Source organism: Ptiloglossa arizonensis, chromosome 4, assembly GCF_051014685.1.
Source record: "Ptiloglossa arizonensis isolate GNS036 chromosome 4, iyPtiAriz1_principal, whole genome shotgun sequence".
NCBI classification, from domain to species: domain Eukaryota; kingdom Metazoa; phylum Arthropoda; class Insecta; order Hymenoptera; family Colletidae; genus Ptiloglossa; species Ptiloglossa arizonensis.
In genome coordinates, this window is record NC_135051.1 from 27,572,045 (window position 1) to 27,585,794 (window position 13,750).

The 13,750-nt window shown below is 54.7% G+C and overlaps 1 protein-coding gene across 1 annotated transcript in view; it reads right to left on the minus strand.

Moving 5' to 3' along the window:
* LOC143146336 (unc-112-related protein) overlaps window positions 1-13,750 on the minus strand; it is a 39,456-nt gene that overhangs the window by 1,232 nt on the left and 24,474 nt on the right. Inside the window, exons 2-7 of the mRNA XM_076310546.1 lie at window positions 4,039-4,272; window positions 2,935-3,203; window positions 2,201-2,626; window positions 1,044-1,472; window positions 336-548; window positions 26-262 (exon numbers count right to left, since the gene is read on the minus strand). Coding sequence (XP_076166661.1) covers window positions 26-262; window positions 336-548; window positions 1,044-1,472; window positions 2,201-2,626; window positions 2,935-3,203; window positions 4,039-4,272 — 1,808 coding nt within the window. The remainder of the gene's footprint in view (window positions 1-25; window positions 263-335; window positions 549-1,043; window positions 1,473-2,200; window positions 2,627-2,934; window positions 3,204-4,038; window positions 4,273-13,750) is intronic.

A 13,750-nucleotide genomic window follows, 5' to 3' on the forward strand; every position in this document is an offset into this window, starting at 1 on the left:
TCGATTCGATTCGAGAAAATCTTACCTTCATGGTGTTGTATCTCCAGGTCTTCAAGTGATCGCCGCTGTGGAGCTCCATTCGCATCAGCCTGTTGTTGGCGATGCCCAACAATTCGTCCTTGCTCTTGCCGGTGAATCTGACCACGAACAGAGAGATACCGTACTCGGGTAGAGATTGCCAGGCTTTTATGTAGTTCAGCTTGGCTTCGATCAGGGGCAGATCCTTGACGTTGGCGTGCGCCTCCAGGATCCTCTGAACCAACTGCGCGAAATCAACGGTAGAGATCAGCGAACGAGTCGATGCGTCGAATCGAGCATTCTCCCACTTGACGTACCTTTCCTTTAAATTTCTTCACGAATCTGGGGGCAACGTAGTCCTCTGGAACGATGTTCAGGGAGCTTGGACTGATCGCGGGTGCTGGCGCGGGCCTCTGCAGTTGCAGAAAGGCCGTGATGCTGCTCACCTCGCTCTCGTAGGACGCGTCCGCGAGGGTGCGACCTTTCGCGGCTAGTCTGCACGCTGCCATCCATTTAGCGTATTGTTGTTCCTGTAACGAGCAAGACGTTGACGCGTTCGACCGATCGACGAACAGAGCGGACGCGTACACACGCGATCGATTACGAGTGGGAACGAAATCAAGGTCGGTCCGTCGATGATGCGAATCACGACGGTCACGACTCCCGATTTTACGCCGCGGCGACTGGTACTCGGTGCAAGGAATACAACGAGGCACTCGAAGCGCGCTCAAGTGGTATCGAAAGCGATACAACACTCGAGGGTGCGTACGACCGAACGCGTTCCCAACGCTTTACCCTTTACCCTCGATAGGTTCCGGGATCTTTGGAAAAATGACTGGAAAGATACCGAGGATAAAAGTACGGAATTAGTTCCGTTCGTCCAGCAACGAGTAGGTGTCTCACCTAGAACGAATTCGAAAGTTCGTAATCCCACTTGAGTCCTTCCCACCGTCTCGACGACGTTTGCGGATCGCTGGATACACCTATCGTACAGGTAATCGCGTTTCGGGCGGTGCTGTACTCACATTGTCGCATCTGATCCACATCTCGGTCATGCCCTCGGCGCTGGGTACCTCCAGTCTGATTCCGTAGCGTCCTTGCGATAGATGGACGTCGGGCGTGACCTCGCATCCACGCAAGTTGATCACGTAGGCAGGCGACTCGGTGCTGTTCGTCTCCTCCCGAGTCTTGTACAGCCTGAGCTGAAGGTCCCTGCAGGTGACCCAGTATCGTTTGAAGGCCTTGAGCGTGAAACGCTTCGGCTTGAGGAAGCGCAGGGAATCGCATAGCTCCGGGACCTGGGTGATGTCGCTCGGCCCGTTCCCGATGTTGCTGCCCTCCAGGGTGACCTGGAGGTCCGTCAAGGCCGCGTCGATGTCGTCCTCGACGGGCGAGGAGGCGCCGTTGCTGTCGTAATTCGGTTGCGGCACGCTCGCCTGGAGATTCACTTGCACCTGCGAACACGGAATACCAACGACGTCGACGTCATTCGGCGCGATATAGCGCTCCTTTTATCGTTACGTCCAGCGCCGATCGAGAAACTCGAGGTAGGCGTATCGGAAAAGCGACGCGAGTCGCGAACCTTCTACCTCGATCGGCTCAAGGAGACGACATTTGCATGCGAATCGCCGGTTGCGTGGGGGTTTCTAATCCAACCACTTCGATTGGACGAGCCCGACTTCTCTTTTCTTCGTCGTTTCTAATCGGGGCCAATCCTATCGCGACCGTGTACAACTGCGCCTCGCGAGCACCTACTTCGATACTCGTTGTTTTAATTTTCCGCTGGAAAAATGTTCCCTCGAACGTCGGAGATCGTCGAGATCGTCGATGTTCGTTCGTAGGATCCGTGGCGCGTCAATCTTGACATCGATACGCGTACGACCTTCGATCGATCGGGTACTCCGGAATGAAAAATCAAAGGTCGCGTCGAGGCTTCCGGAACGAACGTTGAAAACGATATGCCGGGAGCGTTCTTGCGGTACACGCTATTCTCGTGCGTTTCTCGTCGAGACCGACTCTGGACGCGGTGTACATATGTATATATAGATCGATTCGGTCCACGGGCACCGGATGTTTGGATCGTGAAACCGTTGCCGCGTAAACAATCGCGCGCGGCTGGCTCCTCGCCGTGCAAATCCCAAAGAGAAAAAGGAAAAGGAAACGAACGAGAGAACTCGCGTACCTGTAGAGCGGCGAACATGAGCATCTCCTCTTCGGTGCAGTCGATCTCCTCGGCGAGCAGCTGCCATTTGGCCTGCCCGTAGATCATGTTGATCCTGACGGCATCGGTTTTCGGGTTCAGGTCGTAGAACGAGTAGAACTTGAACTTCAGCCTGAGGGTGTCGAATTCGCAGATACCCTGCTCCATGATCGACAGGGACGAGTCGAGCCAGGCAACGTTCATCCTGGCGCGTTCGACGAGATTCTTCGGCCTGATCAGCTTCGCGCGTACCTCCGGCGGGCAGGAGAGCAGACTCGGATTCTGGGCAAGGGACTCGGAGAGTCCGCCGTTCAACGCCTCCAGGCTCATCGTGCTGTTGTTCGCGTTGAACGAACCGGTGCTACCGAAACCGGACGAGTTGTTGTTCCTCTTCCACGTACCGGTTTGCTGGAGAACCGAAGCGAAAGAGTAGGTAAGCCCGGTTCGCGAGCTGCCACCCGGCGAGCAATAAATACGCCTAATGACTATGTACTCCCGGAGGCCGGAAAAACGGGCCCGTTTCGCGAGAAGCAAATTAGTTTTCCCGTAGACGAACGACTCCGCGCGCGGTAATGATAGCCCGCGACCGATAAATCATAGCCACCGCAATCGGGTCGATCGGGGATTATTTATTACCATAACAGGTCCGGTACTCTGGTATTTCCGATCCCTATCGAGCGACCAAAGTACCCGGGGGCCCGAGAATTCGTACTCACCGAGACCGGCGAGCTGATCGGAGTGCTATGATTTCTGTTGTTGGGTGTGACCGGCGCGCACATGAAAGGACTGCTCTGGTCCAGGCTCCCCGTCGATCCCCTGGGACTCTGGCTGGCGGGAACGAAGGTATTCGTGTCCGCCGGTATGTTCCCGTGCCCGTTCTTCTGGTTCTCGATCTTCTTCTTCACCGGGAGGTCTTTCAAATTGTATTTCAGGTGATTCGGTTCGAGCGGCTTGCAGAACGACAACTCCTCCGGGTGTCTGATACCTGAGGGATTCGAATACGGGTTCGTTGAAACGATTCGCGTTTCGAGCCGGTCCTTACGGACCGCGTTTCCAGGCGCACTTTGCTCGAGATATTTTCGCTACCTCTCGTTTCTTCGTTACGTGGAAACGTTATCGACGGAAAGAGCTTACGCCACGCGTCTATTTGCGAATATGACACGCGGAAGGCTATCGGCGAGGTCATCCGTCGCGCGAACAAAATGTAAGAAACCGCGACTAGAATAAAAACCGTTACGACACAGTAGGAAAGCCATGCGATGCGATACAATGCCTTCGTTATCGCTGGCGAACCACTTCCTTGATTAAAAAGGCTGCCCGTTAGCCGCTCCGGTGAAGTTCAGACACGAAGGGACCCGTGACCTTCGCGTGACCGAGAATTTTACAATTTTATTTCGTTATCGGGATTAATTAACACCGTCACGGGTTACGCGTCGCGTCACCGTGGGACACGGTGCAGGAATTCCTCTTTTAAAACGTCGCCCTAACGCGTTTAACGTCCCCTAAATTTTCACCAATTTGCGCGTTCGCACCTTTCAACGCCGATGTTGAATTTTGTAATTGACAGGGTAGTCTCGACGCTGGCCGCGTCGCTCTCCCAAAGCGTCGCGCTTCGCCGATTTTATTTTACATCTTCACGGTTCGAGGATAACTTGGACTCGTCGAGGTGAAAGAAGCACGTGAACGTTCGCTTCCCCTAGGTTTATCTACCCTTCTTGTCACCCCGATTCGAGCGATTCGTTTATCTTCGCGATAACGATTGAAACGAATCTGTTACAAATCGTTAACGCGCGAGAAACATTCGTCGGTCGATAACTCGCCTAATTCTTTGCACAAGTTGATGACGGCGTTGAACGTCTTGACGGAGAAGTCGACCTTGCAGTCGAGGAGACGCATGTCCGGCAGCTGCACCGTCAGCGTTTTGTGCATCGGCGTGAAGTGAAGACGCGCGTCCGCTGCCACGCCGTACTGATCGAGGGTGCTTCTCGTTCTGATCAGCCAATGGTTCCTCTCGGGCCACCAAAGCGCGTGGTCGGACCAATCCCTGGCGATGTCTGCGAACAGAAAATACGGAACAATTTCATCTCGTTTCGCTCTTGCGCGCATCTCCGGGCGTCGATGAGAGGCAATTGCACGGCGTCACGAAGATGGACGCGGCCGATTGGTCGACGGTCGGAAGGGCTCGATTGTTTAATGCTCCTTAAAGGGTAGCGGGCCTCGACGTCAATTTATCAATGAAGATACAACGCCACGTTGGCAATAGAGACGCGCGTGTTTATTGCCTTCATCGTCGGTCCCTTTGATCGTTTCGCGACCCGTCGACGACCCCCGGAAACGGAAAACACCCCTAATTCGACGCTGACATCGAGGAGAGGTGCTTCGGAGGGGATCGTCCTTCGGACGTATGGAACATTTATTACGGGCTACCAGGAAATTGATCCGTCAAAGTAGCCGTAAAAGTCATCGGCGATCCAACTCGTCGATCGTCGAAAAACGTCCGTGTATAAATCGTTCGTAATTGGAATTCACGCACCCTTGTAAAATCGCATCGACGAAAATTGTCCGATTGGCGGTGACTCGCGACGTCGAGCACTCGGGACGAACGAGACTCGGATCAGTCCGCGCGCGACAACACCATGGATTTAATTTCTTTTGCGGTCGCGAATGTACGACTTCCCAAGTCTCTGACCGCAGGCCTTAAGCCCCTCGTCCTCGCCGTAGTCGCGACACACGGTCGACGCACGAGGACGTCGCGACGCGAGAAACGCGTGTTTTTCTTTCGACGGGTGCACCGGACCCGCGTATCCGGGACATGTGCGTCAGAAATCCACGACCGCTTCCTGGCCCACGGATCGGTCCGCGTACCACGATTTACGCGCGACGGAGCCATACGGCCACGTGGATGCCACCTCGCGTCCTGTTTACGTTCTTATTACACGGAATTTTTACGATCGCCCGTCGGATTTACCAACTCGGTGGATTCCCGTAGCTTCGAGATCCTCGGGAATCTTACTTTACGACGTTTGTCCATTCTCCGCGGGCGACGGACGTTTGGAATATTAGAAAGCTCACGGCCTCGAGATTCTCGAACCTCTACCGAGATCTCGGCTTCTCGTAGGCGGTCGAGCGAGGAATCCGAGGGATTCGAGTTCCGAGCACCATCCATCGACCCTTATTACGCTTCGAATACCGCTCTAAATCGACCATCGTCGTTATATAGTACTCCGCAACGTCGAAGACCCCTTGTAAATGCCGCGAGTCAAGGTGCTCGTCGCGATACACTAATTACGCGCGGGTCCCTCGTTCCCGGTAACTGTTGCGGCAGATAAAATCGGCATCCCCCGAGGGGTGCGATACAAAAGGGTCTGGTCCCTGTCGTCTTTCCCGGGTGGTTCGCGCTTGAAAAGACTTCCTCGAACGTTTGTTTCTGCACGGGAGAAAAGCCCGCGACGATTCGAGCACGCCCTCTTCTTCCTCTTTCTCGTCGAGCGGGCTGGTCCCGAGCCGGTCGTTCTTTTCTTTTCGTTCGATTTTCGGTCGCGCGCGAACGAATCGGCCACGAAAATTCCTACCCAGCCCCGCGTCGACTCGTCCGGTTCTCCTCCGCCCAAGGTCTCCGCTTTCCGCGTACGTGCGAGCGTGCACGCCGAACTTTCGTGCACGCGCCTCGAAGTTCGCACCCCCGTTCCTTTTGTGTCCATTCTTTCGCACGAGCGGCCCACTCTCTTCCGAGTATACGGCGAGAGACAACCCCTCGTAGCGAAGACGTCGTCGACAAGGGTGTCGGCTCGCTCGAGGGTTTCTCGTCCCTCGTCCACTCGAAACCGGGGAAAACCGGTCCGTTTGCACAGGTCCGAGGAAAGACGCACGTGGGTACGCGATCGCGGACCCGTCGTTGGAAAACAAATTTTCACAGCTGTTCCGGTTCGTGTCCGCTCGATTTAACGACTCCCGGCCCCTCCACTGCCGAAAAATCCGTGTCGTCTAGCCTCGTTTAAACCGTCGTCCATTACCTCCGAACACATGGCGGCTGACAGAAGAAGGGGGATATTTCTAACGCGGGGGTGCGCAACGAACCGAGCCCTATCCTCGTGACTCGTGGTTAATTTCGGAGGAAGATTTCAACGCAGCGTCTTCTCGAGATTCCTCGAGCCTTTCGGAAGAGGCTCGCGGTTGGATCCAACGGAGAAAGTTTCGTCGTACACGTCGATACGCGGCGCTCTCGAGCAGAGATTCTTTCTCGTTATCGGTTACCAGCCCTTTCTACGCGACGTAACGCGAAGCGCGCGACCGATTCAAAGGACGACGCGCGACCGTGCCCCGTTAATGGGAATAATTTTTTCCCAACGGTGACCCTCGCCGTGCCACGATGATTTCACGCACCGTTACGTTGCCATCGGTAACCGGGCGAGTTTCCACGGAACGCTCGACGCAGAAGCGTCGAGTTCGCGCGGAGAGAGCGAGGAGGCCGCTCCCGCGACAGGAGAGCGTGCGCGAGCGCGCAGCTGCGCGCTATAAATATTTCGCGAAATTTCAGACTCGCCTCGAAGCTCTCCTATCGAGAACTCGGAGACCTTCGACGCCTTCCACGCGCGGCTTCCACGATTTTCGAATATTCCTCGACCGGTTTTTTTTACGCGGAACGAATTTCCATAAAAAAAAAAAAACGGTTTCGCCTATTCCAGGATCCTTGCGTATAACCGCGATATTTTGAACGGTCAACCGGGGAACGGCGCGAGATTGCCTTTTAACGTAGGTTACGCTCGCATTTGCGAGGATGACATTTAACGGCGGCAACTAGCTCCTCCTTGCAGGAAGTTCGACCGCGGAAAGTGCAACCGAGAGGTAGACGTAAAGATCGAGCGACTTGCTCCGCGCGATAGCTGCGAGGTAAAGTTTACTTGCTTTTACGAGATAATTCCTTTTCTCGGAATTATCGCTCGTTACCTCGAGGAACGAAAATATCCAAGTTGTCGGTAAAAGCGTCGTAACCGCAACGAACAACCCGTGCCGATTCGTCGACAAGAAAATGTTCTTTGCATAACAACGAGGAGTCGATGAGAGCACGGTGTACCGCTACGACTGGCACGGTGACACACTAACGAGCAAAACGATACCTCTTCCGTGTTCTTTTATCGCGGAGTTCGAGACCGCGACCGGAAACGCGCTCCGTGCGAAAACGGTCGACTCGTTTTCTTTTTCGCGCGGTCGCGTCTTTACGATTTCGTGTCCGGATAAATTGAACCCGACGCGAAACGGTTCGGGGCACCGGTTTCGTCCACGAACGTTTCGGTTTCGCGAAAGCTGGAACGCGTACGGCGGATTCGCGTCTGGTTTTCTCGCGAGTCCCGAAGCCAACGGCCGCGATATTTGCACCGAGATGCTATTTATACCGACCCCGAAGCTGCTATTCTAAAAAGTGACATCGACTGCCCGCGAGAACAGCCAGGGTGAACGTGTTTTCGTACCGTTACGGTAACGTTCGAGAGTCCGTGTAATCGCGAAGGAAGCCGACGATGACGGAACAGAAACTGCCCTGGGTTTCCTGGTGCTCTCACGATGCGCTCGAGTGAATCTATTTCGGTGAGATCGCGTCTGGAGTCGCGAGAAAATACTCCTGCCGCGTGTATATCCAGACCGAACGTATAGCTGGAGAATTCCGTGGATTTCGACGCGCGGCTACGGTGTTCGTGGAAATTCCATCGAAACGCGATTCCGTCCGCGCTCAGCGTTTCGAAAACCCGCGGCGAAAATTACGGCGTACCGGTGCCTAGATATCCAACCATCGGAACGTTCGAAAAATAAACAATGTTGCTCGATCGATCGCCTTTTTGCGCAAGAAATATTTGCAAACGCGTAAACTGCGTTTAAGAGTGGAGACGCGGAGAGCGGCGATCGTTCGACGCAAGTTCTATTTTTACCTCGAGCAATTTCGATATCACGGAGCGAGACACGATTAAGGAAAAGCGTGGTGGTTGAACGAGGCTGATTAAGAATTCTATAAAGCGAGCGGCAATTTGAATAATTAGGCGGGGATCGCATTGATATTGCACGCGGCACCTGTGTCCGCCTCGGGGAACGCTGTTTCGATCGAATCGATCGAACGTTACCCTCGGCGTCGAATCGGCGCGTCGGGAGAACCGGGGCCCGGCTAAATTGGCGCGCTCCGACGAAGCCTCGGTCATTAAGGCCGCTTCTTAGTCGAAAATTTATCGTCGGCATCCGAGGGTGAAACGAAAGAGCGCCGCCACGGGGAATCCTTCTACTGAAAAATCCGTGGACGCGCACCAGACGCGTCCCCCTCGCTACCGATTCGATGAAACATCAAAAACGAGCGAAACATCAAAGCCGGTGTCTCGCGGGAGCGGGATTTTACCGCTCCCTCGATCGCCTTTAATTCCTTCCTCGCTCGAAGCAACGTCGAGGAAACTCTACCATTTGCGCCGTCGACTTTCCGTTTATCGGAGAATCGAATCAAACTCGCGATAAATACGCGCGTCCTCGACGCTGACTCGATCGACCGTGCTCGCGACTCCGTGTTCGCGGGTCGAGTAGAACTCCCGATCGCTCGAAACCGACGACGCTCGGTTCGTAACGATTCTCGATCGTTAATTTTTGCGGGAACGAGCGGCGGAAGTTCCCCGGAAAGCGCAACGACGAAACTGGGCCGAGTTTACGATTCCTACGGCGTGTACCGCGCATCGAAGAACCCGCGGCGCAGGACGAAACGATCGTTGCATCAAATTGCATATGTACGCCGCACGTATGCGCATACACGGGACCGAGCACGCTCGTACAAGGCTCATTATCGTCGCTCGTTGCATATCAAGCCGAGCCTCTCTGCATACGACCGTTGATCCTGAGCACGAAGAACAGTGTCAACAGCTGACCGAGCAATTCGTATCGACCCTGTGCACCGTGGAACGCGCGGTGTGTCGCCGAACCGAACGCCGACTCGACGACCCGGTTTCCGCGGTTCCACCCCTAACCCTTGCGACGACACGCGAACCGTCGTTGTAGATCGTTTTATCGCGAGCACGCGCACGCGCACGCGCGGCGTGTTTTCTTTTAAAATACTAGACCTCCTTCAGCGACGGGATTATCTCGTTCGTCTAATATACGCGTAAATATTGAGAAGCACGAGGGGGCACGTGCGGCCTGTGTAAACGCCGACGGAGGAACGCACCGAGCGCTCGCGAGCGCTGCTCATAGCGCGCACCGCTCGAGCTAAACGCGTAACAAGGGGACAAAACCAGCACGCCGCGCACGTGGCCACACGCAACACCCCTTTTTTCACCGAACAAACGATCGACGGAAGTCGCGATACAATATTATGATATAATAATGGGAACAAAACGATCACCGACGGCGACAATACCGCGACCGCCGCGCCGTGTCGCGTCGTTAAAGGGAACCCTACCGACCCCTTTTTTCCACGAGTTCCTGCGCGAAAAACCAAGGGGTTTCGGGGAACCTGGTCGCCCCACCGTGGTTCGCAATTGTGCGCAGAAATGTGGGCCATTGAGAGGGCGAAGAAAGAGAGGGCCACGAAGGACGCGCCGTACCGGCTCTGTCAACAAGGACGAGCGTCGAGGGTGCGTTCAGGGGTGGATTCGTCGCTCCGTGTGCGAGAATTTTTTAAATTGTACCGCGAAACCTCGGTAAGCAGCACGGTACAAAGTCTGGCGGTAATTATAACGCCAAGTGCTCGGTGCTTATACGAGAGAAGACATTTCCAAAATCGACTCACGACTTTGCGTCGCGATCGATCGATGAGTTTGTACAGCGAGTGCATTCGACGCGAGATATTTAACGTCTTCGTTTTTTCTCTACGACCAACTTGTACCAAGCACTCTGCGGTTCTCGAAACGTGGAAAGCATCGACAGTCGGCGGCCTCATGGTGTCAAAGCGACGCTGTTTGTTCGCGAGGCGATAACGGCGTAGAGAAAGCCGTTCGTTCGTTGAAACCAGAACGAACGCGATCTCGAGAATTGTCGGGCACTCGACCACGCGAATAGATCCGGAAGGAGACGGTGCATCCGTGCCTGCGCGGCACGCACGAACATCGACGTACAACCCTTCGCGGTTCTTAGCTTCTTCTTCTCTCTCCCCCTGTGTTTGACGAGCTCGAGCATTGTCGAGGCACCCTCGAGCAACGTACAAAGAGGAACACGCGAAAACTGCAGGAACCGGCCGAGCCCGAAGGAAGCCCCGGACTCGTACCCGAGCCCCTTTGATTTCTCGGCCGATTAAGCGCGTCGCCGCTTCTTCTCCCGGCGAATCTCGGGACTAACGCCGTGAAATCAAAGCGACGCGAGACACGCCGAAACGCTCCAACTCGGCTCGCTCGCGAGGGAGGCGAGGGAGGCCCCGGTTGCCTCCCCGTGGGTTTTGTTAACGAGGACCGCCCTCGTCCACGATTTTATCGGGCGGTAACTGAAACTCGCTCTCGGAGGCCCGACGCAATTAAATTCAGACTCTCCTCCGTGCCTTTGTACCGGGTGTCCGAAACGCGTCGCAACCTGGAGGAATCTCATCGATTCTCCTTCGATATTCGATTCTCGCTTATCAATAACGCGAGGGGAACTGTCCTCCCCTTCGATAAACGGATTCGTCTGTTCGAAACGATATCTCTCAAGAGTCCAAAAGAAAAGAAAGTTCGACGCGCGACATCGCAGTGTACAAGTCCGATTTCAAGTCTCGTAACTTTCCACGCCGATTTTAAGGCGGCAAAGTTTCAAAGGAGGCAAAAATCGATGTAATTTTTCTTCGAGAACGGTCGATCGATTCCCTCCGAGCGGGACTCGACCGTCCCCTTTCGCGAGAAAGGAGCGAGACTGGGCGTAAAACGAACGAAGCGGATCGTGGCGATTTTCACGACGGTCGACTACCGCTTAAAAAGCGTGCAAAGGTTGAGATACCCGAGCGAGCGTTTACTTCCTCGCACGGGAACGGCCACAATACGCCGCCGAAGGCGAACGGTATGCAAATCGACAGGCTTGTACCTGTTGCGTTCTATTTAAACCGGGTGCCCGTTGTCCGCGAGTAAGCGTCTCGTGCTCGCCGCTAATCGACTTTTCCCGGGGGCCGAGAACCGATCGAATTCCGATCGAAATAATGACTGCGGGAGCCGAGGCGGTCGCGATTATGCAACCGCGAGGACTGCAGCAAACGGCGCAACGGTTCCTCGCCGAGTGCAGTCGTCGCGCTGCGTTCTTTCGTCACGGGTGATGCGCGAGTCGGTTCACGCGCGGACTGGAAAAGCGTCGTCGAACATCGGCGGTCCTTAATTCTTCTAAAATAACCACCGATTCGGAGCCCGACGACTTTAACCGAACTCGATCCGTTCGCGTTTCGAAACGAAAGCTTCGGAGAAGGCACTGTACGTAAAACAGGTGGCAGGCACCCACACGCGAGACAATTCGAGCAATATCGACGGAATCCTTCCTTTTTCGCAGAAGCAACGAGACGCGTTTCGCACGGGATGCGTATCGATCGTTTTCCGCGGACGATTACCGCGTAATTAGGTGCTGAGAATTCAACGAGCAAGGTAGAGGTCATCGAACGACCACTCGACCGTTTCGCATCGTCCAGAGCGAAACGGACGATCCGTGAGAAGAGACGCCCGGAATAAAGCAAACGATTTAAATGCTTGTTACGGCTCGGTGTTACCCGGCGCAATTGCGCGTTATGCAATTTTACCACGGGCAACGGGTCCGTTCCCCGAGATAGAAGCGGCAATGGATGCCGCGGTTTCTACGCGGAGACAATAGAGGTTAATTCGTTCGTTCGGTTTGTTGCCCTTACTTATCGCGCTGGTGACAAACGGTGAAATTGAGCCACGTGGCCGTCCTTCGTAATTATCCCGCAATTGTTCCACGTTTCTTTCGACCACGGAACATCATCGCCGGCACTTTCTTTCGCGTCGGGATACGCGAGAGCGGAGTCGACTCGGTTAACGCGTCGTCGTCCACGGTGCAAAACCTTACCTGTCGGAAACAGCTTCGATGTTTCACCGCTAATATCGTATCTAAAAATAACCGTTGCATCCGCAGCGCAACGGCGCGCACGCGCGACATCGGTAAACATCGGAAGTATAATTAGGGTTATTAGGATACGTTCAAGGCATCCGAGTGGTACACTTCGGCCGAGGCCGCGATTAACATAATGCAAGTCGCGCGTACCGAGGTGGCTACCGTCGGCGTCACGAGAGGCGCTCGTCTGTACCACGGAAGACGAGGATAGCCTCGAATTTCGAACGTAGCCAAGGCTTTAAATAACTCGCACGATTAAAGGCTTATCTGGCGTTTCTGGGGGGCGTGTACGCGGTCTCGTAATTACGCACGCGGCGCGCGTATCGTCTATCGCTGTTCCCGTTTTCGAAACGCATTTGACATCGGTCAACAGCGACCTCGTTCGAACACGATCCGTCGAATCCGCGTTCTATTTCGGTGGAAGGAGTCGTGAGAATTTTGGGTGCCAAACGCGCGCGAAACGTTTCAAAGAATTCGTCGGAGACGCGCGATAAAATCGTCTCGCGTGAAACGAGAGCTTCGGTCGAGCGAAGCCGAGAACGAACGTTCGCTTCGATCGATGCAACTCCCGCGAGAAATCGCCCCTCTTCGGACCCCCTCGTACATTTTGGCGTACCCGGTGCGAGTACGAAACGTTCAACGAACGCTTCGCGGCGTCGCGTCGAAGAGAATTCCGCGCGTATAAATCTGTCGTCTCGGCGCGCGGCAACAGGTGCTCGCTTAAAAATGTCCCCCCAGGCTACCGATCGATAGTTTTAGATTTTGTTCTCGGAATACGCGGACACTCTTGACCCGATAAGAAGGGAAACAACCGACGCGTAACTGTTTTTCCGTCCATAAATGGGTGGCATCCGCGTACATAGGATTGTCCTCCGTTTTTAGACAAACGGCACGAAACCGTCCTATAAGGCGCGGACCTTCTCCGTTGGTCGGAAAACGATCGTAACGATCGCAAGACGCCTCGCGAAAACGTGTCCGCGACCGATGACGCACGACACGCGTTTTCTCTCTGTCGGTCGTTCGCCGAACGGAACTAACCAGCCAACGCGTGGCACAACGATGACGCTACCTGTATGGACTTCCTCCGAGCGAATGAATGAATATGTATGCTGAATTTAATTAACGAGTCAAGGCCGTAACTGTTTCCGTTGCAAACGCACCGTCGTCGTCGCCGTGTTTTCAGCTCCGTTCCTCTTCGTCCCGCGACACGCGCGACGTTCCTTTTCCCACCGAATCGTTTCGTCGCGGGTTAGAAAATCGAAATTCTTCCGCGTGCCCGAACCCTCGAACGAACTTCTCCAACGGAAGAACCTCCCAGTCCGTAAAACGAAACGGAATTTTCGATCGACCGTTGGTTTCTCGTCGTTCCGTTCTCACGAATCTGTTCCTCTTACGGCGCAGCAAAGTCGCTACGCGAAGCGAATAGATCGTCACCGCTCGTTCGAGCGAAACGTGACCCGGCGAGGGAACGATCCGTACCAAACACGCGGAAGGTGA